This window comes from Calidris pugnax, unplaced genomic scaffold (genome assembly GCF_001431845.1).
Source record: "Calidris pugnax isolate Ruff unplaced genomic scaffold, ASM143184v1 scaffold316, whole genome shotgun sequence".
In the NCBI taxonomy this organism is placed as follows: Eukaryota; Metazoa; Chordata; class Aves; order Charadriiformes; family Scolopacidae; genus Calidris; species Calidris pugnax.
Window position 1 is genome coordinate 1501617 of NW_015091194.1, and position 27182 is coordinate 1528798.

Genomic DNA, 27182 nt, shown 5'->3' on the forward strand with positions numbered 1-27182 from the left:
GTTTAGATAACTTCATCCCAGTGAATTTCATGGTGTGACAATGGTACAGCTGGATAATAAGTCCACTTTTGTTGAGGGATGACAGCTGCACTTCCCAGACAATTCTTACCACGTTTGATTTATGCAGTGTGTTGCTGTGTGCTGAAGGCAACGAGAATTTCTTTTTGTGCTCTTGGGAGTGGGATCAGACTCTTTTGTTTGAAAGACGTTGTTGTCTCTTGTAATCACAGAATGGTCAGAGTTGGAAGGGACCTTAAAGCTCATCCAGTTCCAACCCCCCTGCCCTGGGCAGGGACACCTCCCACCAGACCAGGTTGCTCCAAGCCCCATCCAGCCTGGCCTTGAACCCCTCCAGGGATGGGGCAGCCACAGCTTCTCTGGGCAACCTGTTCCAGTGTCTCACCACCCTCACAGTAAAGAATTCTAATTCTGGTATCTCATCTAAATCTCCCATCTTCCAATTTAAAACCGTTCCCCCTTGTCCTGTCACTGCACTCCCTGACAAAGAGTCCCTCCCCAGCTCTCCTGTAGCCCCCTTCAGATATTGGAAGGCTGCTCTGAGGTCTCCCCAGAGCCTTCTCTTCTCCAGGCTGAACAACCCCAGCTCTCTCAGCCTGTCCTCACAGCAGAGGTGCTCCATCCCTCTGAGCATCTTCTTGGCCCTCTGCTGGACCCGTTCCAACAGGTCCATGTCCTTCCTGTGCTGAGGACTCCAGAGCTGGACACAGCCCGTGACCTGCTGGCCACGCTTCTTGTGATGCGGCCCAGGATGGGGTTGACTTTCTGGGCCTCCAGTGTGTGCTGCCAGCTCATGTTGAGCTTCTCATCTTCCAACACCCCCAAGTTCTTTTCCTCAGGGCTGTTCTCCAGCCATTCTCTCTCCCTTCTTGTTCTTCAATGACATGTGATTCTGGAGCATGTCAGGGCTTTCCATGTTTCACCATCTCTGAACTGTTTGTTTCTATGTGCATTTTATTGTCTGCTTCTGGCCTTTTTTTTTCCTGGCCAGAAGAGGGAAGCTTTCTATGTATCTCATTGAGCTGATGAGGCATGGTTTTTATAGAGTGCTTTTTGGCTCAGCCACATTGGAAATACAACGTCCTCAGGAGGACTGCTCCCCACCGTTACAGCTAGCATGGGTGAGCTCCCCCCTGGGACAGCAGTTCAGGTGTTATGAGGACTGCTTCCTCACTGACACTCCTCTTTTATATACCCTCTTCATCAGAAATCTCTTTAATTGCCTTAATCCAGCAAAATCCACTTTTAAAGATGTTTTAAGTTTGCACAACAGTCCCTGCCCCAGGTTCAGAGAACTGGGAGGAAGCCTGTTGCCTCTCAAGTGTCTGAGCGTGTCTTGCTGCCCTTCCTTCTCATTACCTTTCTTCATCCACAGCCACGATGTGCGTGCTGTCCCTGGCTGTCACAGCAGCTGAATTTCACTGAATCTGTTATCCAGGGCAGCAGCGCTGTGTTTCAGAGCCTGCTTTCCTCCTGGTGTGTCTGTGCATGGAGTAGGACAGCTGTCTCCTAATCACTGACGCATCTTGGCTCCTTCTTGCTCTGATTCTCTTAGTCCGCTGCTCTTCTGGGGCTCTCACTGCCCAGTGTCCTTGGAGTTCAAGCCACATTTTTTTTTTTTTCCTTTGTGTTTTCTTTTCGTATAATGTTTATGAACTGGAGAGGGTGGGTGGGAAAGGACAAAAGCTGAATGTTTGATTCAGAGTCCAGCAAAGAGCAACAAAGGGTTCAAGGTCCAGAGAAGGGCAATGAAGCTGGTGAGGGGTCTGAAGAACAAGTCTTATGAGGAGAGGCTGAGGGAGCTGGGGGTGTTCAGCCTGGAGAAGAGGAGGCTGAGGGGAACTCAACTCCCTGAAAGGAGGGTGTAGAGAGGTGGGGGTCGGTCTCTTCTCCCAAGTCCCAGGCGACAGGACAAGAGGAAATGGCCTCAAGTTGTGCCAGGGGAGGTTCAGGCTGGATATTAGGAAAAAATTTTTCACCGAAAGGGTCATCAGGCATTGGAATGGGCTGCCCAGGGAGGTGGTTGAGGCACCATCCCTGGAGGTGTTCAAAAGACGGGTTGATGTAGTGCTGGGAGATACAGTTTAGTGATGGTGTTGCTTTTTGTTTGTTGTGTGGGTGTTTATTTTTGTCCAAATTAGGTTGACGGTTGGACAAGATGATCTTTGAGGTCCCTTCCAACCTAGAAGATTCTGTGATTCTGTGATTTTTGATCTGAGCTCTAAAGCTGTATTCATTGTTCATCAGGGAATCAATGTCTTCCTGGTGCTTGTGGTTATAAAACATTAATGTATCATAAGGATAATTTTGAATATAGCTGTCTTGAAAGGATTTCCAGAATCCTTTCCTTCACAGTGTAGGAAGTAGGTTTGGGATCCATAACTTCTTTCTTTTACTACACACAGCTCCCATGCCTTGGTGGTGGGGCCCCGACTTCTGAATAGCTCTAGGGTATGTTTTCCAGAAGAATAATTTATTCATTGAAAAACACAATTGGCTACATTTTGGAAGGCACAAAAATGGTTTACAAGTTCTTCTCAAGACAGTAGTAGTTTATTCAATAACAAAGGAGTTTGTTTTGATGTTCTCTAAAGGGTCTGCAACAAAGATAGCTGAAAGACCAGGAGCAAAGAAAAAAAAAGAAAAGGTCCAAGAATAAACACAAAAAATGATGGCAGTCAGGACATCTCAGGTCAGGAAATTATATTATATTGCAGAAGGTGTTAAGATACCTCTCTGGAATGTACTGATGATGCATCTATGAGTAAGCATGACCTGCAGGGTGACAAATCCAAACAGCACAAGGGGACAGAGTGTATCCTCAGCAAGTTCGCTGATGATACCAAACCGGGAGGGCTGGCCGACACTCCAGAGGGCTGTGCTGCCATCCAGGGTGACCTGGACAGGCTGGAGAGCTGGGCAGAGAAGAACCTAACGAGGTTCAACAAGGGCAAATGTAAGGTCCTGCATCTGGGGAGGAAGAACCCCAGGCACCAGTACAGGTTAGGGGTGGACCTGCTGGAAAGCACTTCTGAGGAGAAGGATCTGGGGGTCCTGGGGGATAGTAACCTATCCATGAGCCTGCAATGTGCCCTTGTGGCCAAGAGGCCAATGGGATCCTGGGCTGTGTAGGGAAGAGCGTGGCCAGGAGGTGGAGGGAGGTCATTCTCCCCCTCTGCTCTGCACTGGGGAGGCCACAACTGGAATCCTGCGTCCAGTTCTGGGCTCCCCAGTTCAAGAGGGACAGGGAACTGCTGGAGAGAGTCCAGCGTAGGGCAACAGAGATGATGGAGGGAGTGGAGCATCTCCCTGATGAGGAAAGGCTGAGAGAGCTGGGGCTCTTTAGCCTGGAGAAGAGAAGGCTGAGGGGAGACCTCATAGGGGAGACCTCATCTATGTTTACAAGTACCTAAAGGGTGAGTTGAAGGAGGGTGGAGCCGGACTCTTTTCAGTGGTTCCCAGGGACAGGAGGAGGGGCAACGGGCACAAGCTGGACCATGGGAAGTTCCACTCCAATGTGAGGAAGAACTTCTTTGGGGTGAGGGTGGCAGAGCCCTGGAAGAGGCTGCCCAGGGAGGGTGTGGAGTCCCCTTCTCTGGAGATCTTCAAGCCCCACCTGGATGCTCCTGAGTGATGTGCTCTGGGCAGCCCTGCTTTGGCAGGGGAGTTGGACCGGATGATCTCTAGAAGGTCCCTTCCAACTCTGACAACTCCGTAATTCCATGATGTATTGGGCTTGAGTACAACCAGGCATGCTGGCTGTGATCCACAGTCCCACTCCAGTCACTGGTGCCTCGCTCATCCCAGTCCTCCCAGTAGCTGGGTTTTGGGAAATACACTGCTGCTGCGCCCGTGGCTGGGGGCAGAGACCTCCCCTTGCTTCATCAACTGGCACCGTGGACCCGGGGGTACCTGCAGCCCTGGTTTGGCTGCAGCAGCTGGACCCCCAGTGCAGTCACAATGCTTGCCCAAAAAGCTGGTCCCTGTTCCTTGCAGCATGCAGACGTGTGGGACAGACAGTGAGACGGCGCAGAGAAATAGTTAAGATTTAATAATAAGGTAGGACAGACAGCAGCGCTAAGGCACAGGGCTCAGCCAGACAAGAGTAATTTATGAGCGTTTTACACATGATCAGCCCCTTTTATAACCTTTTCTGTCTTTATTCCTCCTTGCTCCTCTCCCCCTGCATGTTCTTTCATCCATACTTTCATCAATTTCTGTAGTTGTACTGGTTCCCCTCATTCCTCCCAGGCTGGTGTCCAGGACCTCCTCTGGTTTCCAGTTGCAAAGCCCAGGTTGATCTTCCTTGTGGTAGCACCTGCAGTTTCTTGGTAGCCCACCATTGAGTGTGAGTGGTGGCGAGCTTTGTTTCTTGTCATGGTCTCCATGTTTGTTCTGTCGGCTCTGTGTCTCTGTATGTTTGGGATATTATTTTTTTTTGTTGTTGTCGTCTTTTCTTGTCATCCCAATTTAGGACTTCCTTGATTGGACAGCCTTGCTGAAATAAACATTCTCACACTCCTTCATACCTTCATCGGGTTTGGTTCTTCTTGCTGCTTCCCTTATCATTTGTTGGTCAGGTTTGTGTCCCTGTATGTTCTTGTTTATGAATTTCTCCTTTGCTTACTAATCCTTTAAACAAAAAACAACCACAAAATACTTATTTATTAAAGAGTTCCTTCACCAGATAGCCTTAAAGAAGCAGACAGTCTCCTTCCATGTACCTTTAACTTTCCTGTTTCTCCCCTGATTTGTCTAGGAGCTAAAAAGCAATTTTAAAAAGAAATAGAACCCCATAGTATCTTTTCTTTATATAAATGTTAAAGAAGAAAAAGCTTTTATAAAATTGGCTGTTGAAGTATCTAGTGAAGGAGTATGTAAGAATCAGATGGATGTATGTTAAGGGAGAGAGGAGCACAGGCAACATAGAAAAGTTTTAAGCAATTGTTCCAGCAACACTGGAACAGATAAAAATAGTAGATTGAAGTAGAAAGAGGAAATAATATTTTATACTGGCCAAGATAAACGAAGGTCTAGGCAGAAACATCCTAAAGATTAACATGAGGGGAAAGAATGTTAGGGGAAGTTTATGCTAGAAATAGGTGATTCCACCAAGAACAAAACTCCCTTGTCGTACTTCTAAACACAAAGTTCATGATGAATTGTTTCTTATCTGTTTGCAAGCCTCCAGGATGCTCCGTTTGCCTCTGCCTTGATGAACCCATCCAGATTTAGTCCCAAGAACAGGAGTCATTCATATGTTCTTAATCCTGTCTTTCAGATCGTGTCTCCTGTCTTCACCCATTAGACTTTTTCACTGCTTCATCATGTAGGAAATTGAAAAATCCTTTGAGGAAAAACGTCCTGCAATCTCCAACACATGGAGAGTGATTTAAAAATGTTGGCAATCTTGTTTCTATCCTTTTCTGGTGCTCTGCAAGAAGTATAATAGATTTCAGCTGAGCTCAGATCCATTGCCCAAAAACCAGCCAAATGGGAGGTGGGCGCAATCCTTACTAAGAAACTGAGCTGATGATGTGTAAGTCACCAGAAAAATCAGCTTACTTCCTGTGGTTTTTGGCTTCTCAAAACGAACAGGAAGAAAAAGAAGTTAAAAGTTACATGTGGTTTTGTTTTCTTTTTTTTATTTTTTTTAAGAGACTAGCTATACTTACAAAAATAATGAATTATGGTTTATGTACATGCTTTTTGGGTAAACTTTTTATTTTTAGGCCAGTAAATCCTCTGTGGATTTTTGTCTTTACGTTTTATACCAAGAAACGCACTTGTCTGTAGAAGGAAAGGAATAGTATTCCTTCCCACAGGAATCCCCCCAGCAGAGTTTGACATATTCAAACTTAAAGACTTGAGTTTCTCTGTCGGATGTAGCTTTTGGAGAAAAGCTGAGTGCTTGAAATTAGTTCTGACTGTTATATTTGGATAACATAGCAAATGGCATCCTAAGTTCAGTCACTCTCTTTTTGAGGAAGTTTGCTTTAATCAGTTTTTCATGGCAACGTTCTGCCATCTGTCTGGAATGTATTACACAGGCAAGAACTTCTACAGAATTAGTTAAATGAGAGATGTGCCACCCTAATAATTAATTTCCCTGCCTCTCCTCTCCTTTTTTTTTTGTCTCTAACAGTCATGCTTTTTTTACTTTCTGGTTTGAAAGAGTAAATAGTGAAAGCACAGTGATTTTCAAGATACATGGAGCAGTTTGGAAGGTTAAAGCTGATCTGCTGGAATTTTTCATCTCGGTTTCAGCATTTTTCCACAATAGCTGACTTGTTGGAAGAGGAAACAGAAACCTGCCAAAAGCTGTCGTTCTGCAGAGAGAGAACCAAATGGTACTTCTGAAAGATAAAGCAGGATAGAGAAAATCAAGCTGTCAGGATATATAGTGCAATTTAACAGGGCAGAGAATAACATGGTTCTCATGAGGGAAAAACTTCCCCAGAATGAATTAAGAGTAGAATTTGAATCTGCACATTTTATTTCAGTAGCAATGAAAAAATGACAGCAGTTGCAAGTGACTCTGAGAATGGAGGGAGATGGAAAAATAAACAGCTTTTATTTACTTATGTAGCCAGTTCCTGGCATGTGGGGCACAAGGAGAATTTTCCTAGTATAGTAGCTGAAAATCCTTAGCAAAATTCTCTCTTCAGCTTTAATTGATTTCTTACCTCATACGTACTGCGCTGAGGACAGTCACTAATCTGCCATCAAACACACAGGTAGCAGTGCAGATGCTTGAAAGTTTTATGCCACTGAAATCTGAGGATTTGTGGAAGGAAAATGAGAAAGTAACTTCTTCATTATGGCTGTAATAAGCTATTCTTATGTACTAGATCTCGTGGTAAGTTACAGTTTAGCCATGAATGCTCAAGGCTAAACCTAGAGGAATGAAAATAGGGAGCTTTCTAATACAATTTTTTTTTTTTAAGTGATTTGGGAGCTTCATTTAAAATATTGTTACATATTTAGTGTAAAACTGGTAACATATCTTTTTAAATTGTGAATTTGACTGTTGTCATCCTAGAATTTTATTCTTTATCATCACTAGTTTTCAAGCCCAGTAAAAATTTTTTTTTAAACAGGGTGTCTATGTGGAGGGTATGGCTGCTAATCTGGCACGTTTATATCTGAAAACATATCATGCTGCGAAGTTTCAGAATGATGTCACAGAAGAAAGTTGGGGGTCTTTTCACGATTCGGGGCAGCAAATTAGAATGTGGCTACTTGAGTCTTGCAGGAACCTTCACGGAAGAAATGAAATTCAGGAGGATGACAAGCAGGAAGTTTTGAGTGCAAGATTGTACACATATGGAAGTTGAGAGCATGTGAAAGCATAGAGCTCCGTACTCAGCAGGAATGTAAAAATAAAGTTAAAAACTGTTGACAGTGCGCAGATTGTGCTGTAAAGGGCATTATGCAACCCTCTGTCCCCTCCTGTCAGAGAGGGGAAGGCATGGCTGGGATCCTTCAAAGGGAGGCACGCACTTACTGTCCTTCCCCAGGTCCTTCCTTGCAGAGATAACAGCCTGAAGAGGACCCCTGCTTTGCCTTTTCCCAGCCTTTGGTGCCCTTGCCCTAATTTTTTTTTTTTTTTTTTTTCCCTGCAGGCAGTATCTAGAGCGTGAAGTTTACTCCTAGTTTCAGATGTGAACCTGGCAGGAGAGCAAAGCGCTGCCCTTGGCGGGCTCGGCGCAGAGCGTCCTGTAATCCCCCTGTGTGATCACAAACCTTTGACCAGCAGCAAAGTGTCGGGGGCTTTTGCTGTTAATTCCCTTGTAAGATCCCAGACTGACTTGTATGGACATCACTAACACCCACAGGGGGTCTTGTTCCTGGCTGGCAAAGCTACATGGCCACGAGACAGGTCCTCTGGCTGCCTCCTTCTGCTGTCCCAGGTGTAGATCCAGGGACGGCTTGTGACAATAGGCAAAATGTGGCTTGGTCCTTATCTCTCCTGCTCTGCACCGCTGCACCCCCCCGTACCTGATGGGGCACAGCTGCACGAGAGAACAGAGGGGGCTAAGAATTGTGTCCAGTTTTGGGCACCTCAATACAAGAGAGATCTGGAGGTGCTGGAGCGAGTGCAGAGGAGGGCAACGAAACTAGTGAAGGGCCTAGAAGATAAATCATATGAGGAGCGGCTGAAGGAGCTCGGGCTGTTCAGTATGAGGAAGAGGAGGCTGAGGGGAGACCTCATCACTCTCTACAACTACTTGAAAGGACACTGTAGAGAGGTTGGGGCTGGTCTCTTCTCACAGGTAATTAGTGACAGAACGAGAGGGAACGGCTTCAAGCTCCAACAGGGGAGGTTTAGACTGAACATTAGGAAGGAATTCTTCACAGAGAGAGTGGTCGGGCATTGGAACAGGCTGCCCAGGGAGGTGGTGGAGTCCCCATCCCTGGCTGTGTTTAAGGGCCGTTTAGATGCAGTGCTGAGGGATATGGTGTAGGGGAGGACTTTGTAGAGTAGGGGAGATGGTTGGACTCGATGATCCCAAAGGTCTCTTCCAACCTCAATGATTCTATGATTCTATGACTCCAAAGCCGAGCAGCACAGACATCACGGGGGCATCGATTGAGTCCCTGTAGCGTATTTGTCTTGGAGGGGACTAGCTGGAGCACCTGGGCCAGAGCCAAAGGGTGAGCTGACATCATTAAGGTACATGAGCAATCAGGAATCCAGCACTTCCGCTGGCTTCGAGGTCCTTTTTAATTTCACAGGGATAATAAATTTCTCGGCGCTCTTTTGGCGCTGCCTCCCTGGCAGTTGTAAGGTATGGCTGTACAAAACCACTGTCCTGAAAACAGATACTTGCACAAGTTCTTAGCGTTCACCTGGGTAGGAAAGCTTTTAAAACAAGGCTTAGACAGTGAAGATGGTGTGGCTGCGCTCAGTTGCCTGTACGTTTAGCTTTGTATGTCTCAATTTGTGCAGGTCTTGAACCATCCAGTCTTACAAACTGAGACCGCCGAGTTTGGAACCATGTTGGGTGGAGTTTGAGGGCTGGAGCTTGGGTGTCCTGAGCTGGAAAGGAGAAAAAATTTAAAGAAAGTGTTGGGAAAACTGGGCTGAGCAAGAAGCTTGTTTTCCATTTCACTGGCATGAACTGTGGGTCTACTCAAAAATTTTGCAGGACAAGCCACAGGTTTTTTAACATCATCTGTGTGCTTTTTTTGTAGCATAAGTGTCACAGCATCATAGAATTCTGGGTTGGAAGGGACCTCTGGAGATCATGTAGTCCAACCCCCTTACCAAAGCAGGTCCACTCAGAGCTGGTTGCACAGGAACTTGGCCCAGGCAGGGTTTGAATGTCTGCAGAGGAGGAGACTCCACCACCTCCCTGGGCAGCCTCTTCCAGGGCTCTGCCACCCTCAAAGTGAAGAAGTTCCTCCTCGTGTTTAGGTGGAACTTCTTATATTCAAGTTTGTGCCCATTTCCTCTTGTCCTGAAGGTCTAGGTCCTATGTCATCATAGTTTAGAGGCAAGAGGACACTGGTGATGTCCCTGATGTCTTCTGCTTTTTTTGAACATCCGTCAGTTGTAATATTTGATTCTTTATTACATGTTTTATGTTAGTCACAGGACATTAGGAAGCATTACGGGACTGCTGGAAGCTCCTAAAGAGCCTTCTGAAGTCAGCATCTCTTACAGTGCTGACACTGCAGGATTTCCAACAAGGTCTTTGCTCTGCCTCTTCTCCATTCCTCCCTGCATTCCCTTCTGGCATCCCAGCTCTGCCAGAACATCTGCAGAACATCCCTGAGCCAGCCACCGTAAACTCAGGTGACCCCTCCGGTTTAGATTGTACAGAAAAAGATGCTGCTGCTGGGCTGATCATAGTTTAGAGGCAAGAGGACACCGGTGATGTCCCTGATGTCTTCTGCTTTTTTTGAACATCTGTCAGTTGTAATATTTGATTCTTTATTACATGTTTTATGTTAGTCACAGGACATTAGGAAGCATTACGGGACTGCTGGAAGCTCCTAAAGAGCCTTCTGAAGTCAGCATCTCTTACAGTGCTGACACTGCAGGATTTCCAACAAGGTCTTTGCTCTGCCTCTTCTCCATTCCTCCCTGCATTCCCTTCTGGCATCCCAGCTCTGCCAGAACATCTGCAGAACATCCCTGAGCCAGCCACCGTAAACTCAGGTGACCCCTCCGGTCCTTTGTACCTGCCCCTTTGTTTCCCTGTCTGTTGGGGAAATCTAGACATGTTGCTACAAAGAAATGAGTTGTGTGTGAACAATTATAGTTTGTACAGAAAAAGATGCTGCTGCTGGGCTGTCTCAGGAGACCTGGTAGGTGGTATTCTGTAGCTGAACCAGGTCTGCCATGCGCGGACCTGGTGCTCCAGCCCTTGGGACTGCAGAGAGTGGCACTGAGAAGAAGAAACCAGACAACTAGCTGGCATGTTTTGGCTGAACTATTTTTACCAGCTGGCTTTATGAAGGGAAATTCATTAGACGTAGTGGTATGGCCCCTTGCAAATTGTTTATGCTTTTGACTCCACGCTCCTAGGTCCATTAAGCTGGAAATGAAGCTGGGTATGGCTGCAGGAACAGAACACCCAGGACTTTTCTGCCAGAGCAGTGGGCTAAGTTTTTTTTTCTTGCTTCATGCTCCAGCACAGTTGCTGCCATCCCTCATTTCTTCTGGTACATTAGACATCCCAGGTTCAAGGAAAGCAAGTGATTATGCTGAATGAATCATCTCCATAGCCTCGTGCATCCAGAGAATATCATTGTCTTTCCTTGTACGTTCACAGTGTGCTTCGTGAATAATGCAGTGTACTGCTGGTTTCTGAAACTTTAAATATCTGGCATATGATATCATGAAGGCTGATGTATATCATTTGATGAAAGGTGGTGTAAATCTGTTGATATCAGGGGAACCGTGCTGATTTCAAGCATCAAGACAAGACCTTAACGATCATATTTCCACTCCATTTCCAGGTATAATCAAAACAGAGGAATCTTTTAAAGTGCGATATTCCTCAGCTTGTTCTTTTCAACGTAAAAAATGCAGATGTGGGAGGAGACGAAGTTACACCAGGGCAGGTTCAGGCTGGATATTAGGAAAAATTTTTTCACTGAAAGGATTATCAGACACTGGAATGGGCTGCCCAGGGAGGTGGTTGAGGCCCCATCCCTGGAGGGGTTCAAAAGACAGGTTGATGTAGTGCTGGGAGGGCTGGTTTAGTGATGATGCTCCTTGTTTGTTGTGTGGATGTCTATTTTTGTCAGTTAGGTTGATGGTTGGACAAGATGATCTTTAAGGTCCCTTCTAACCTAGAAGATTCTGTGATTCTGAGACAGAGGAAATGGTCCCATTTTCAGAACAAGTGGGACCAGTCTGAAGAGGACTTGGTATTAGAAGCAAAGTGCTAGATTTGATGGAGCGTGTAAGGTCCCTGGCTGCAGCTTGGTAAAGCACAGCGACGCTCTGCACTGTGGCTTTATTAGAGTAGCAGATCAGTGAAGGGAAATTTCAGCCTCGAGGCAAATTCAGATAAACTGAAATTTCAGCCTCGAGGCAAATTCAGATAAAATTATGTTGCTTGTTAAAAAATGTATTTGTTTTCCAAATCATTATCTGGATAAAGCCTCTGGATAAAAATCTCAGCAATAGCTCCCGAGTGTTGCACGTCACTGTACAAACTATTCTGGCCTCTGTTTGTGAAACAAAAGGCTGAATTTCACTGCTCTTACTGTTTGATTAGCTGCTTTGGGAATATGTGTGCTGAGCTGCTGGGGACATAAAGGTCTAGCAGCCAAAGCAAACTGATCACTCAATGATCCTCCCAGCATTTGGAAACCTTCTGGGAGCGTAACCATTTCCTCAAGGGGGAGTTTCTGGCCGTGGCTGTTGTTTGTCTCCTGTGATTCATGGCCAACCTCAGGCTCTTCAGAGCTGCTGACAGCCTGGACGTTTACACCTACTTTCAAACCTACAATTTGGCTTTATCTGAAAAATACCTTGGCCTTCTCAAATGGATGCTCTTAAGGTATTCTGTTTTCCTCTCTTTGAGTTGTGCTGTAGACTTGAGAGCATACCTTCCTCCTTACTCCAAAATACCCTTTGGCCTGGTTGTCAGGTCCAAATCTACAGGGTTTTTTTTGGTAATGCATTACTGTTGCTTCAGGGAGACAAGCCACTAATGGATAGGCTTTGTTCCTGTTTGATTATTCAGTAATACTTTAAAATAATTGCTTAATCTGTGTTCACGTCTTTGGTATTTATTGTAATCGCACAAAGCACAAGATATTTGGTATTAATGTGATTGTCAGAAATCTTTTGATAGAATTTCTACCATAATTCAGTATTAATTACCCTGAGCGTTAAAGAAAAGCAGCTTATTTTTTGTGCTGCCTGAATCTGAAAGAAATCTTCTTGATTCTGTAGGAGATGGCAACGTGCTTTCCTTACTCATTTGAATGTGAACATCTGCCAAAGCTGATGTTCATGGTGTTTCAGAGACAAAAGGTAGCTCAAAGGACTACAAACCCAGGAGTTTAAAGTTTGACCATAGTTTCACATACAGCACTTGTTGGGAAGGTACTTACCATTTCTTCTGCAACCCGTGTGATATCAGTGGGTCATCTCAATCTAACTCCTCCTGCAGTAAAGTTTTTGGTACCTTCATGAAGGGAATTTGTACAAAGACCCGAGTCAAATAAAAAGAAATTAAGCTAGGGTTAGATGTAGGGGGTTTTTTGCTGACTAAAACTTCCAGATAATATAGTTTAAGTTGTCCTCAAGCAATTCACAAAATCAGGCTGAGTAGTTTCAGCTGAACAACATAGAGCTTGGTTCAGGAAACTCCCCAAGGCATATGCTGTATTTTACATGAGAGGCAAGTAGTCCCCTCAGTCACTGAAGTTGTGGTAGGTCCAAGTTCAGTTCTGTTTGAGGAGACTTAAACCTCTGTTTCTTATCTAGTAGGAGGCAGTCCTAACCATCAGCAAGGGGTATGCTGGGCTGGTGTCCTCATTGTCATCTGCTAATACTCTTCCAGGCTGTGTGACTAAACAGGGAGGGCCTGAAGGCTGGGTGACTCCACCACCAGTTTAGATGGTCACACAATCACATGGGGTTGGAAGGGACCTCTGGAGGTCATCTAGTCCAACCCCCCTGCCAAAACAACCCAGAGCAGGTTGCACAGCAACGTGTCCAGGCGGGTTTGGAATGTCCCCAGAGACGGAGATTCCACCACCTCCAGGCGCAGCTTGTCACCCTCAAAGTAAAGAAGTTCTTCCTCATGTTTAGATGGAACTTCTTATATTCAAGTTTGTTTCCATTCCCTCTTGTCCTGTCCCTGGGCACCACTGAAAAGAAGCTGGCCCTATTCTCTTGACACCCTCCCTTTAAGTATTTAGAAGCATTGATCAGATCCCTCCTCAGCCTTCTCTTCTCCAGACTAAAAAGACCCAAGTCCCTCACCCTCTCTTTGCAAGGGAGATGCTCCAGGCCCCTCATCTTCTTTGTAGCCCTCTGCTGTACCCTCTCCAGCAGTTCCCTGTCCTTCTGGAACTGGGGAGCCCAGAACTGGTCCCAGTGCTCCAGATGGGGCCTCCCCAGGGCAGAGCAGAGGGGCAGGATGACCTCTCTCCACCTGCTGGTCACACTCTTCTTGATGCCCCCCAGGATGCGCTTCTTGTCTTCCTCTCTGGTTCATTGAGTATTTTACATCTGGTAAAATTGGCTTTACCAGGAGGGATTGAAAGACCCTGTGGTGGGTTGACCCTGGCCGGACACCAGGTGCCCACCAAAGCTGCTCCATCACTCCCCTCCTCAGCTGGACAGGGGAGAGAAAATATAACAAAAGGCTCATGAGTCAAGATAAGGACAGGAAGAGAGATGGCCAGTTACCATCACAGGCAAAACAGACTTGACTTGGGGAAATTAATTTACTACCAATCACATCACAGTAGGACAATGAGAATTACAAACTAAATCTTAGAACACCTTCCCTTCTTCCCGGGCTCAACTTCACTTCCAAATTCTCTGTCTCCTCCCCCCTGAGCAGCACAGGTAGACATGGAATGGAGGTTGCAGTCAGTTCATCACACGCTGTCTCTGCCTCTCCTTCCTCCTCACACTCTTCCTCACTCCAGCCTCAGGGCCCTCCCAGAGGAGCCAGTCCTTCCCACGGTCCGTCTTGGGGCCAGCTGTCACTGACTCTGTTGGACTTTGGGAAAGCTTCTACCAATTTGAGATTGCCTTGCCCAGGTGAATATCCTGCCAATGGTGTTTTCTGGAGTCAAGTTCCATTCTGTTCTGACAATTTGTTGTTAATGACTGTGCCCTGAGGTAGGGAACAGAAGAGAGAAAGGTTTTCCTGCCTGGTATTTCAGAATGTGAGAAGGTGGGACCGCATCTGAGTTACGGTGTATTATATAAAACAGAAGGCAAAGCACCTGGAGATGCGTGACATGGGAAGAACACCAACTACAGCTACAAAGCTGCTCCTAAATAATATAGTGTCGATGCCACTGACCCTTCTCTGGCATTTGGAAACCAAGCGAATTTGTGGGAGTTGAATGTTTTGCTATACTTTCCTCTGCTTTCCTTAGCCAGTGCATCGAGGGCTGTACGCAGTGACATGTGCTGCCTTTCAAAGTATTACTTTAGTCCTAACAAATAGCATTCATTTCCTGCTACCTTAAAAGAAAAAAAGTTTGTTTTTTACTTCCTTCACACAGTATCTCCTTTGAGTGAAGTTAATCAGGGGAACAAAGGTGAAAGAAGCACTTTCACAGGTATCAAAACAGTGGAAGAGATTAGCAAAAGCTGCAATATGTTTCAGCTATCCGTACTTTGATTTTTTTATTTTATTTTTTTTTGATCAAGAGCAATTTAAACTGAGTACAGACTGTGCTTACAGTCGAGGAGATACCTTGGCAGCTTAATAGTGTTGAAAAGATTTAAGCAGCGTTCTTTAGCTCTAGCAATTTAAACTGAGTACAGACTGTGCTTACAGTCGAGGAGATACCTTGGCAGCTTAATAGTGTTGAAAAGATTTAAGCAGCGTTCTTAGCATTAATCATACATTTGGAAAATATAGCTGGATGATCCGCTCAGAATAGTGGACTCTCCTAAGGGTATCATACTGGAAGCATAGCACTAGGAGCATCTATAAAGACTTAAGAAAAGGTAAAAGGAAGTTAACATCACTAAAGGGCAGAGAAAAGGGAGATTAATGGAGACAGGAAAACATCCTACCAAAAGCCGAAGTTGTTTCCAAAGGAAATGGAATTTATTATAAGTTCTGGATGAGTAAATATTTTATCTATGTGGCAGGCAGAAACTGTTTCCAGAAAGAACTAACTAGAGGAGTAAAAATCTAATGCTACGTCCTCTTCTCAGCAGCAGCACAACCCCAAAAAAAGGTGAACCCCCACCTACTCCCCACCTTCCATAATGTGCGTATGGTCAATTGCCAACCAGGTGTAAAAGAAGTCAGAGGAGACATGGAGAGGCAGGATGAATGATTTGCATCTGCCTTCACTGTGGAAGAAGCTGAGGACATTCCCTCTGCCTGTAGGGAAACTCTGCAGGCTGAAACTGAGGTCATTATCAGAGAATTTATGGTGCAGATACAGGATGAGCGTGAATGTATTGACAGGACTGGACTCACCCATGAGTGCCGGAAGAACAGTTGTGTGTATTTTCTCACTTGAGGAAACTTGGGTTTTTTTCCTCTCTTTTTCCATCTTTTTAGCCTCATGTTTGGCGTCTGCTATTCTAACTGCTCCAGAGCAATTCATCACCACCTCTTCTGCTTCTGCTCAGTTGGTCGGTAATTCATTGTTTAATTGCAATGCTCATTGTCCTAGGGATGCCAAAACAGGTGAGGTTGCCCAGAGGGAGCTGCTAGTAGAGGAAATACAGAGATCTTCTTTTCTTTTGCATATTTTGGAGTTGTGTGAATTGATTTTGCAATATTGTAGGTTCACCACATACTCCTATGGGCTCTGAACACCTGATTTGATTGTCAAGCCTTTAGGTGACAGTGTTGTTTAATAGGGATCTGTGCTCCAGCTGCAGGCCGCGTGGCGGGACCTCAGAGATCACCGGTGATACATGTACCATGGTTTAAAACAGAGCCCATCCTAGTTGCAGGCGTTGTCATAATGCCCGTCAAACCATCTGCTGTTTTAAATAATTCCTCTTCGGCCTATAATTTCGTAGCACCGAGCATCTTTAAAAAGCAAACACATTTAATTCAAACATTGCTGCTTTCTCTCTCTTTATCCAGTTCTCTCTGGAAAGAGCTCTGAAAGGTTGAAGAGAGGATACGGTTGAATGCCACCTTCGCTGACACTTGCAAATTATCAAGATGCTAAGGAGGTCACGAGCTTAAAGAGAAAACTCAAAAGACTTAGCAAGCAGTCAAATATGCCAACCAGAAAGTGTTCTCTGCTGTAAATAGATCTTTCATGGCTGTAAGCATTTGGTATGCTTTGTATTTGGGTTACAAAGCGTATAAGGCCAGCATGAACAGACAGGAAAGCGTAATATTATTAGCTTTGTGTTCGCTGCAATGCTATTGATAGACTCCAGTGATAGATAGACTGTGTCTGGACAGTAGTTGAGTAAAAGACCTAGAAGCAGAGGAGTTGCTGCACTGTTCTGTTCCCCTTTGGTTGCCTTTCTACAGAGATAGCAAACTGTCTAGGGAACCCATCTTAATCAAACTGTATCTGGGCTTTGTTGCAGTTCTTTTTCCCATTAAGACCTGAGAAGGGTATGTGATCTGGTTGCGTTTCTTCTTACAGGCTGGCCCGTGGCATGCAGTCCAGGGAAATTAAATGCTAAAGATATCAAGGCTTAGTTCTGTGACTTTTTTTTTTTTTTTCTAGCTATTTTCGTTGGTTCTCTATTTTCTCATCCTCCAGATTTTCAGCTCTAAGAGCTGTGAAACATTCAGAAGATTTAGAAGTACTAGGCAATAATTTCATTTTGAAAATACAAGTAGTTTACAGCCACGCTGCTCTGCCTATCCTTTTATATTATTTCCGCTTGTATGTGACTTTAGCAGCCACAGTCTTCAAAGAGTCAAAGTAAGAGGAACAGCTCATCTTTTGAAAGCTAAGACTCAAGCTGTCAGATAACAGAAAGGATTGATGTTTAGCTCTGCTGGTTGTGGAAAGAGTAGCTATTAAAAGCACGTTCCAATTTGAGTTGGCAGAATAAGGATCACACACAGTCCCAAAATACCAGTGAACACTGATTTTAATGTTTCATTGCTTTGGTGTATAGGACAGCTCTGTGTTCCATTGAAAAACAGAGAGTCAGCTTTCCCCTGGCACTATATTTAGTATTCCCAGGGTGACAGCGTAAGAGCAGTGATGGGTGGAGGTTTAAAAAAAAATACCCTAATGAATACTGAATCCAGTCAGAAGGGGAGCCTGCCTCTTCCTGGGGATTAGAGCCTACCTCTGCAATGTCTACTGGACTTGGAGAGCCTGGAATTATCCTGAAGGTCATGTGGTAAGGACAGCATGTCATTAAGAAACAGGCTGGCAGAAGAAGGTGTAGTTCTGCAATCACTGTGGAAAGAGTGTGTTTCCTTGGGAGTAACCAGAATCCTTGACCTGGAAAACGCTGTTGAAAAGGTGTATAAAAAGGAGAAGCAGACTGATTTGTTTTGTCTTTAATCTTGGGGAGCAGAGGTGAGAGGAACGCACAGGTTCTTAGAGGCTGAAAGTCCCCGTCCATAAGGAAGAGGAGGCAGTGTGGGGTCTCAGCAGGCTGCAGGCTCTGCCTGAGGGACCAGCTGAAGTGAGTTTTGGACCCAGTCGTTCCCTGACTGGAAGGGGCATCTCTGCTGAGAGTCTGAGTGGAAGATTTGCTGTCTTTGGGTCCATAAAGGGCAGTCGGGCAAGGGAGGGAGGAGAGCAAAAAGAAAAGGAAAAGATGGGAATAGCATCACCCCACCCGTGCCACTGGTTGACCATGGTGCCTGCGGAAGGACCTGCAGTGAGAACAAGAGAAAAACCCTCCTGCTGAAGCTGGTTGAAATGAGATTGGGCAGAGCACTGGGGCTCTACGAGAGGAATAAAAGCCTCCTGCGGTTGATGGAGAATGTTTGGTACCTGTGGTCTTACTTGACCGTGTTACTTCATACCTTTCCTAATCTTTCTGAAGTGGCCTGCAGAAAGATTCAGAAGGCCTGATGTTTATTTGGTGTTTTCCTGAAGCTCCAAGCGTACTTGCAGTCACATCAGAGCTGGTTTTGCCATTGACTTTAATGGGATTCTAGTTGAATTTAAAGTCCGGTAGGTAGCCTTAGGCTAAGTGCCATTAAAGTCCGGTAGGTAGCCTTAGGCTAAGTGAATGGTGGCTTGCCTAGTGGGGGAAGCTGGGATAGAACAAGAAAGGGGGTCAATTTATAGTGCTTTCAGTGCTCGTTTCTGGCTCCCTGCGTGGACAATTAGAATGGTCTACCTTGCACCTAATGAATGCTAAACGAGCACCCAGAAACGAGCGTGCTGTTAATGCAGACACAGGCTGTGCTTTAGCCACAGCGGCTACACGAGCTCCAAAGGGGCAGCTCATCAAGAAGTGCAGGATGTGAACAAGGGCACGGGGCATTAAGGAGGACATCGCCTTTTGAAAGCCTAAAAGCACTCTGAGAAATGGGTGCAGTTAAAACTCCTCTGTCACTGCAGCGAAGGATCAGATGTGTGGTTGCAAGCTGATTTCTTGTGCCCCCAGCTGTAAGCGTATTCCGACAGCTGCAGGAAATTGCTAAATCTTTCTTGGCTAATGCTGACATCAAATTATCTAAATAATTGTTATAAGGTTATCCTTTGCCATAGAGACAAATGCATAAGTCTTTGTATGCCTTCTGCTCTATCCCCTTGAGCTCTACTTGTCTTAATTTTAAAATAATGCACTAGTTCTTTGCCATCCAAGCTACTCCCCTCATTACTCAATCTTTTTTTTTTTTTTTAATAAATCAACTTGCAATTAATCCAGAATGCTGAACTTGTGACTTTGCAGATACCAACACAGTAAATATGTGGGGTATCATCCGAGGCATGAGATAGTGACTCTCTGGGGAGATCAAAAAGATCAAAAAGAAACCAAGATGCGAGAAAATGCTGCCATTTATTATCTGCAAACGGGTTAGCTCAGTGTCACTGCTGCCAGTTCTTTGTGGTTACTGGAATTCATCTCTTAGTACTAGAGAGCGGGCCTCTCCCCGAATATCTGCTAAAGAACATCAATAAGAACCTTAAAACCAGATTAAAAACAAAAAGCACAACACTTAAAGCTCTTGAGCCTTCGGTGGTGCTGCCGTGACGATGTGCTGTGGCAGCTCTCCCTGGGATGCAGGGTTCTCTCTGGGAAGGCAGAGCAGAGCGTTTGAGGGAACCCTGCATCTGGTACCAAAGAACCAATTTCTCTGATGCCTCCGTGGCTCTGCCTCCACCCCCTCCGTTGGAAACTGCACTTTTTAAGTTGATCTGTCACATGGACCTGACAGGAAAAATGTGTCGCCTATGATTTTCTGTGCTTGCTGACCGTGAATGACAGTGGGGGAAGGAAGGTGCCCGGGCTGAAGGTGCTGTGGTATGCGTTGGCCAACGTTGATGGTCACCAGCTCCTCCCTGGGCTGCCCTCAGGCTGCCAGGACGCCTTCCTGCAAATCACTCAGCACCTCACCTTGGCTTTGGGTGCTGCTTGGGTGATTACAGACCCAGTTTTATCTAAACGTTGGCAAGCCACCGCCAGGCGTTCGGGTGAGCTTGGCTGCCGAAGGTCGGAGGATGGCCCTGAGAGCAGTCCAGCTGGTTCTTGCTCAGAGCTGAGCTGGGGAGATAATGTCACCTGAGATACGCTTTTGCACAAGAGGCTGGATCTTTTGATGGGTCTCTTTTGAAGCCTGGTGAGTGGGGAGGGATCAACATGAGGGAAGGCATTTGCACCCACCTGGATGTGAGGACATCCAGGCGGATGACGTCCATGCCAGGAGAAGCAGGAAAAAACCATACCGTCACGGTCACGTCTATAGTACAGAGCTGGTCAGCTGCAGAGGAAGAGGCCTCTTGGTCTCTCTGTCGTGAAGTAACCTCCTCACCATCTGCTGGGATGAATGCGATATGGTACCCTCAAAGCCACCACTGGAATGGTGTTGCCTGCAGGAGGACTCTGTGTCTGGATTGGGAGTTAAAAGAAAATGCACTTGAGCTTCCAGTACCATTTCGAGAAACTTGAGGGTGCACAGTGTTTGTCCCCAGATTTCTCAGCCTCTAACAAGCATGTGACATGTCACAAAGCTGGACAGGGTTCCTTAGAGCAGCCTTCCAGTATCTGCAGGGAGCTACAGGAGAGCCGGGGAGGGACTCTTTGTCAGGGAGTGCAGTGACAGGACAAGGGGGAACGGTTTGAAATGGGAAGATGGGAGATTTAGATTAGATACCAGAAAGAAATTCATCCCTGTGAGGGTGGTGAGAGCCTGGAACAGGTTGCCCAGAGAAGCTGTGGCTGCCCCATCCCTGGAGGGGTTCAAGGCCAGGCTGGATGGGGCTTGGAGCAACCTGGTCTGGTGGGAGGTGTCCCTGCCCAGGGCAGGGGGTTGGAACTGGATGATCTTTAAGGTCCCTTCCAACTCTAACCATTCTATGACTCTATTTTTACAAATGAGGAACAGAAAATTTCATTTGCTTCTAATATCTCCCCTCATCAGGAGCGCAAGACGGGCGGCAGCTTTTTGGCGGCGTTAGGCCATCAGGCCAGCCGTAATCAGCATGTTTTATGTTTCTATGTGGGCTTCTGGCCACCTGTATAATGTCCATCTGTCAAACTGGGCGTGATGCCTACCACCAGCCCTGTGATCCAGACCATTGGAACGAGGCACGGGTTTCCAGGAGGTGGTGATGTTCCTGAAGGACAGTTTGCAGGAGCATGACAAACGCTGTCCTTTCTGTGGGACTGCTCCCAGTGCCGTTCACTTCTCCTTACTTTTAAGGCATTTGGGGAAGATGTTGTGGCAACGATAGCAAATGAATATTCACAGCCAGTGCCTGGGCCTTTTGAGGCTGGATCTGAGCAATTTTGGTGTATTCTTCTTAGAGCTGCACAGGGCTTTCCTGTGAAGGGTAAACTTGCTGGAAAACGCAATTTTAGAGTAACCGTATCTATTTGCCATCTGAAGGGAAATTTGTTAACTAGCTGTAAGTGGGAAAGGACGTGGTGAAAATGCCTTCGATGGGTGACACAGGACCTGTCTCTGCCTTCCCCTTTCAGCCAAGGTGCAGGGACCCCATCTCATGAAGCCCTGTGCCTAAGTTCCCCTTACTGCAAAAGGGAGTTTGAACCCACATCTCCCACCACCCAGTGGATGTCCCAAATTATGGATAGTCCAAAATCCTGCTGAGGGTCTTCTCCTACCTTTTAAAAGCAATTTGGGTTATTAGTACAGGGTTTGGATACTGAGGCTCTGAGCGTATAGGTGAATATTGAAAGTGTTGCCAGGGTTTTTCCCTTTTACCCTCAGTGACTGTGTCCTGATGGAAATGGAACAAGTTTGATAGGATCAACCCAACTCCTGTACCTTATAATCTCATAGATCATCCTGCCGGTCTTTAGGAAGAGAAAATGGGAAAGCCTGTTTTGGGGAACACTTGGTTAAAGGTCTGATAGTAATGGAGCGAGAGGGCCCGTATGAGAAGGCACAGCCAGAGAACAAATTTCTGCTGGAGCACCTTGGTCTTCTATATTCAGCTGTCTCTTGGCTGTTTCTACAGAAAAGAATGCCAAATGCAAGAAGTTATTAAATTATTTTTATTGTTCTGTTTTGTAAGTTCAGGTTGAATTGATTTCTTGCTTGGAAGACAATGGCTTTGTCTACATTAGTAAATAGCACCACGCAGGAGGAGCAGATCTGCAGAGCCAAACAGTAATGAAGACCTGGGCAGGTTTCAGGGGGTTTGCTTCAAAACAGCTTTATTCTAACCCCTTTCTGAAGGGAATTTTGAAAGAAACTTGTAACAAATCAGGAGACCAAATATTGCATGTTGAAAATGTCAACAAAACCTTTCAATTTATTAGGAATATTTCTAGTTTTCTGCCAAAACAGAGACTTAAAAAAACCTGGCCCATGCTCATAAGACATTTCAATGCTGTTGAAGCTGTATTCTTTTTTTGTTGGCAATTGTTTCAGCTGAAACTCTATCTGGTGCTTCTTGAGGTCATCTGCATCCTTCTTAAACCTGCGTTATCTTGCTGTGTGTGTGACTCTTGCTGTCGTTTCAAAGAGGTCTATACACAAAATCAATCCCTTCATAACCCTTCTAAAAAGGTATTCTTATACCCATCTCTTCCTGCACCAGAGAAAGGAAAAAAAAAGAAAAGAAAAAAAAATCCAGTGCTGCCGTCTCAAGATTTTTGTTCTGACAACTCTGCTGCATGACACGTTTGCTGTAGCTGCAGGAAACTGAGAGAGAGGAGGCAGCAACAAGGGCAAGACGGGCACTTGGGAGCTGGGAAAAAATGGGGGATCAGATGGAAGGAGCGTGTGAGGCTCGTGCAGAAGCAGCGCTGAGTGTAGTCAGCTTTGCCAGGGCGATGAGGTCTGCAGAGGCTGTCCCGTGGTGGAGGCAGGGAGGACTGACTGGTGTTATGCCAGGGGAGGTTCAGGCTGGATATTAGGAAAAATTTTTTCACTGAAAGGGTCATCAGCCATTGGAATGGGCTGCCCAGGGAGGGGGTTGAGGCCCCATCCCTGGAGGTGTTCAAAAGACAGGTTGATGTAGTGCTGGGAGGTATGGTTTAGTGATGGTGATGCTTTCTGTTTGTTGTGCGGGTGTCTGTTTTTGTCAAAATTAGGTTGACGGTTGGACAAGATGAACTTTAAGGTCCCTTCCAACCTAGAAGATTCTGTGATTCTGTGTTCTGAAGATTACGTGGACTCTGGAAAGCAAGCAGATTAACCAGAGTAAATCATAGTGACTGGAGGTACACTCCAATGCAGTCAGCACCCTTGCAGACAGCAAGTGTTAGCTACTTAGCAAGTTTGTGGTTTAGGTATTGGATTTGTCCTGTGGATCAGCTCTGGCTGATCTCTGTACCAATGCGTATTTGGGATACTTTAATATTTTACTGAAATGTGGTTCGTTTAGTGTCAGACATCAGGATAGGTCAAACGTCAGTGCAGGTTTTGCTGTGTGTGAATGGCCTGGGATTTCCTGCCAGGTGCCTCATTCATCTTGGCATATCCAGAGGCATATGGCAAGGAAAAGTTAGAGTCTTGACAGGATGCTAGTTTTGGAGCAGCATATAACTCTAACATCAGGGATAAAATAGACATCAGCAAATAGCTAGTGACGATTGAACAAATTGTAACGTGATCTAGTTTTTATATCAGGAGATGAGAAGACTGCCATATTAGAGAAATAATCTATATCTATGCATTGCCCTCCTCATAGTTGCCAAGTAGTCTCTCCTTTAACTTGCAGATACCAGCTGCTTTTAAACTCACTCAGTGTGTGCATCATGCTGCCTGAAACACCAACTCCGAATATTGTTTGGTGCCTGTTGCTAAGTTTTTGCCACTTATCCTAAACAATTCATCAATTTCTGTTTTATTGTTTGTAACAAAGTATGTTCTCTGACATTTCTCTCAGTTACAGAACAAGAATTAACCTACATCACTGTACAGGCATAACTAAACCAGTCCTTACAGGGTTTACAAGTTTTTTAAGTCCAAAGGTTCTATTTGAATGTTTCTTGGGATTGCTTGTTCAGCATGTAACTTGGATTCTTTTTTAGGTTGCCTTTAATAAACAAGAACAACACGTACTTAAAAATTTATTTTAAAGATTCCTGTGCTTGGGAAAAAAAAACAAAACAACAAACCTTGGGTTTTGGACAAAAATAAAAATGTCACTAAAAATTACTGATCTCCAGGAAAACTGTCAGTATTCATTCAGGTTTTTTTGAAGACATGAAATCAGAAACATTTTGGTTTCTGGAGTTAGTAGGATAGCAGGTAGTTTTCAACTGTCTGTTCAGGTTTGTGTTTTTAGAAGAGAGGCAGTGTCAGACAGGCAGAAGTTTGTCTGGGCTTTCCCTGGGCTCGAGAAAGATGTGCAGGTAATTCTAAATACGTGTGTGAAGAGCAGCTTTAAAGCTGGGTTTTGAAATGACTGGCAAAACCTATGTGTGACCGACTTGTTTTTCTCTTGTTTTACAGGTTCCAGAATCTGCTGTGGTCTCGAAAAGCATTTGTGGACAGTGTGAAGGTGTACAACCACAGCTACATCTACATGCCAGCCTTCTCGATGAAGACAGGGACAGGACCCTCCCTACGTGTCTACTACACCCTGGAGGACTTCGGTGCCAAGCAGGCGGTCCTGTTTGCCAACCCCAATTTCCTGCGTGACATTGGCAAGTTCTGGAAGAGCAAAGGTATCCACGCCAAACGGCTTTCCACAGGACTCTTCCTGGTCAGTGCCGCCCTTGGGCTGTGTGAAGAAGTAACAATTTATGGCTTCTGGCCGTTCTCGGTGGACCTGCACGGGAAGTTTATTAGCCATCATTACTACGACAATGTCTTGCCCGATTCTGGATTCCACGCCATGCCAGAGGAGTTTCTACAGCTCTGGTTTCTTCACAAAAGTGGTGTACTGAGAATGCAGCTAGAACCATGCGAGGACCCTTCAATCCAGTCTTCTGCCTGAGGATCGTAGGATTTGGTTTGGGAGATCCAATGGTTTTTAATTTCCATGCTCTCCGACAGAGAGTTCTGTTTTCTGTTGATTCTTTTTAAAGGGAAAATAATCATGGATCTGCATGGACCATAAAAATGCTACTTGAAGGCCAAATGGAATACGTCCTTAATGTATAGTGCTTTATGGAACTGGGGTGGGGGAAAGCGAATCTCTCCATCGAGTCCATTCAGCAGCATTGTGAAAATAATGTCAGAAGCAGCACAGCTGAACTTTCGGGGGGACATTTTTGAATGACTGATGTAAAAAAGGGCATTAAGGCTCGGAGAGACACAGGGCCACCCACAAGCTTTTGCTGACAGTGCCAAATATGACTGTCTGTTCAAAAATCCATTTCATTCCAGATTGGCACCTCGTACAACTTTCCTTTTTCCTTTTCTTTTTTTTTCCCCCCTCTGTGTGTGTGGGTGTGTAGGAGAGCATGTGTGTGTTGTTGACTTTCTTTGTTTCGGTCCTTTTTCTTTTTTTCTTTTTTTTTTCTTTTACATTGGTTTTTTTTTCCTGGTGGAAGAAAAAAGGAAAGGGTTAAAAGCCCCAGGAGCTGAGTACCATCAACTCCTCTAAAGACTCTTGGGAGAGCGATGGGTGCTAAGAATCTGGTTAGAAGAATGTCCTAGGAATGCCCTGCTACTGGGTATGGGTGGACCTGCTTGCTGTAGGTTTCATGAGGGTAGTTTAAGTCACTGCACCTATAGCTATACGTATATGCTATACTGTGGGCAAGACCTGGTTAAGGGAAATTTGTCTGAAAATAAAACTTGTGTTACAAAACCAGTAGTGAAGTGCAGCCTGCTTTCAGTTGGCCTGCTGCGAGATCTCCATAGTGACTTTGGTAGCAGGGATGGTTCTTGGCCTGTTTTGCTGTCCGGCCTTGGGGATTAATTCTGTATTCGTTTGGACTCCAGATGTTCATTGAATGTCAAGGGGGATTTGAGGTGTTCAGTGGAATGCTGAATGAGGCTCTTCATTTGCTTATAGCAGGAAAAACTGCAGAAATTGAATGTAAGTGTCATGTAAAACGAGTTGAAGCTTTGAAAAGCCTTTCTCTCTGTGCGACTCGCTCTTCTGCTGGGATTGTAACGTCAGCCTTAACGACTTGTACTCTTCTCGCCAGATTGTCTCTGGTTAAAGATAGTCTGGAAAAATAAAACAGCCTTTGGGAGCGCTGAAAAAACTGTGTGGCCAGCAAGAAAAAAGTAAAAAGAAAAGGGGGCCGTCAGGTGGCCTCTCTCCTGGCGGTGGGTGAATTACATCAGTGTGCGCATTGCATCCGGCCAGCACGGTGCCCGAAGGACTGTTTTATTTTGGGTTATTACTTGGGCAGCAGATGGTCCTGTCGCCGTGTAAATGAGACATCTTTTTTCTTTGCTTTGGTTTGGTTTAGCACTGTAGGAGAAGAAGAGAATACCGACTCAGTCTGCCATGCAATTTCAGCTGCAGGATGTTACCACCATTAACTTTAAAATCCAGACCAGTGTTCTTTTTCTTATCTTTCCATCACTAGTAGCTGAAATTCTAGTTTCCAGATCTTTCCATCACTAGTAGCTGAAATTCTAGTCAAAGTGTTGAAACAAAAAAGCTCTCATCAGGTTTCCACAACAATTTCCTGTGCTACCTGTTTTAGCTCCGAAGTGCTAGTATTTTGGGGGATGTGTCCTATCATATGTTGACAACGTCTCTCTTTGTAGACTACCAGTTGCAACTTATATAGATATAATTAAAAAAAAAGCAAGCAAAATCCGTGGCTCTTCTTTAAATATGAATAATTCAACTATCTATGAAGGACACTGGAAAAAAAGATATCATATTTTGCTTTTTAAACCGATGTTTCATAATAAAATCTTCTTTCTAAATATGAATATTACAAGCATAAAGTGGACCCTGTTCCGTAGGATTACAGGGCAATGATAAACTGTAACATGGGGAGTTGGATTAAATAGTGCTCTAGAGATTGTTCTGATAAAATCTGAATGTGCTTCTATCACCCATTTTATCTTTGTCCATATTTTTGTTAAAAGTACAGTCAGCGCACTGATGGGACATCACTTGATCATTCCTTTCCCTTTCACTATGTTTGTTTTTCCTGTGACGTGGGTACTCAGGAAGGATTTGAAAGTAAAATATTTTCTTTACTGCTTGTTACGGCAGAATTTTACTGAGCTGCCTTTCTTGGAGAAGAAGCGGGGCCTGTATGGTTTTTATTGTTTGCATCCAGTTTTGCACTTCTCAGTGCTTTAAAGATTACGTTATCTGTGAGAAGAACGGTTGAAACATGGTGTGCTAAAGTGGCACTTCAGCAGGATGCCAGTTCTTTCCTTGGGGCTGGGAGGGAATGAGGAGAGTAGCAGGAAACTGCCTCTTTGCTGGCCTTTTTTTTTTTGTGTTTTTACCAATACTTGGGAATT

General features: G+C 45.1%; 1 protein-coding gene across 1 annotated transcript in view; it reads left to right on the forward strand.

Moving 5' to 3' along the window:
- Positions 1-25551, forward strand: part of LOC106898356 (alpha-N-acetylneuraminide alpha-2,8-sialyltransferase-like) — a 60318-nt gene extending 34767 nt beyond the window's left edge. The window contains exon 2 of the mRNA XM_014959553.1: positions 24243-25551. Within this exon, the coding sequence (XP_014815039.1) occupies positions 24316-24729 (414 nt within the window). The 5' untranslated portion in view covers positions 24243-24315 and the 3' untranslated portion in view covers positions 24730-25551. The remainder of the gene's footprint in view (positions 1-24242) is intronic.
- The last annotated feature ends 1631 nt before the right edge of the window (positions 25552-27182 follow it).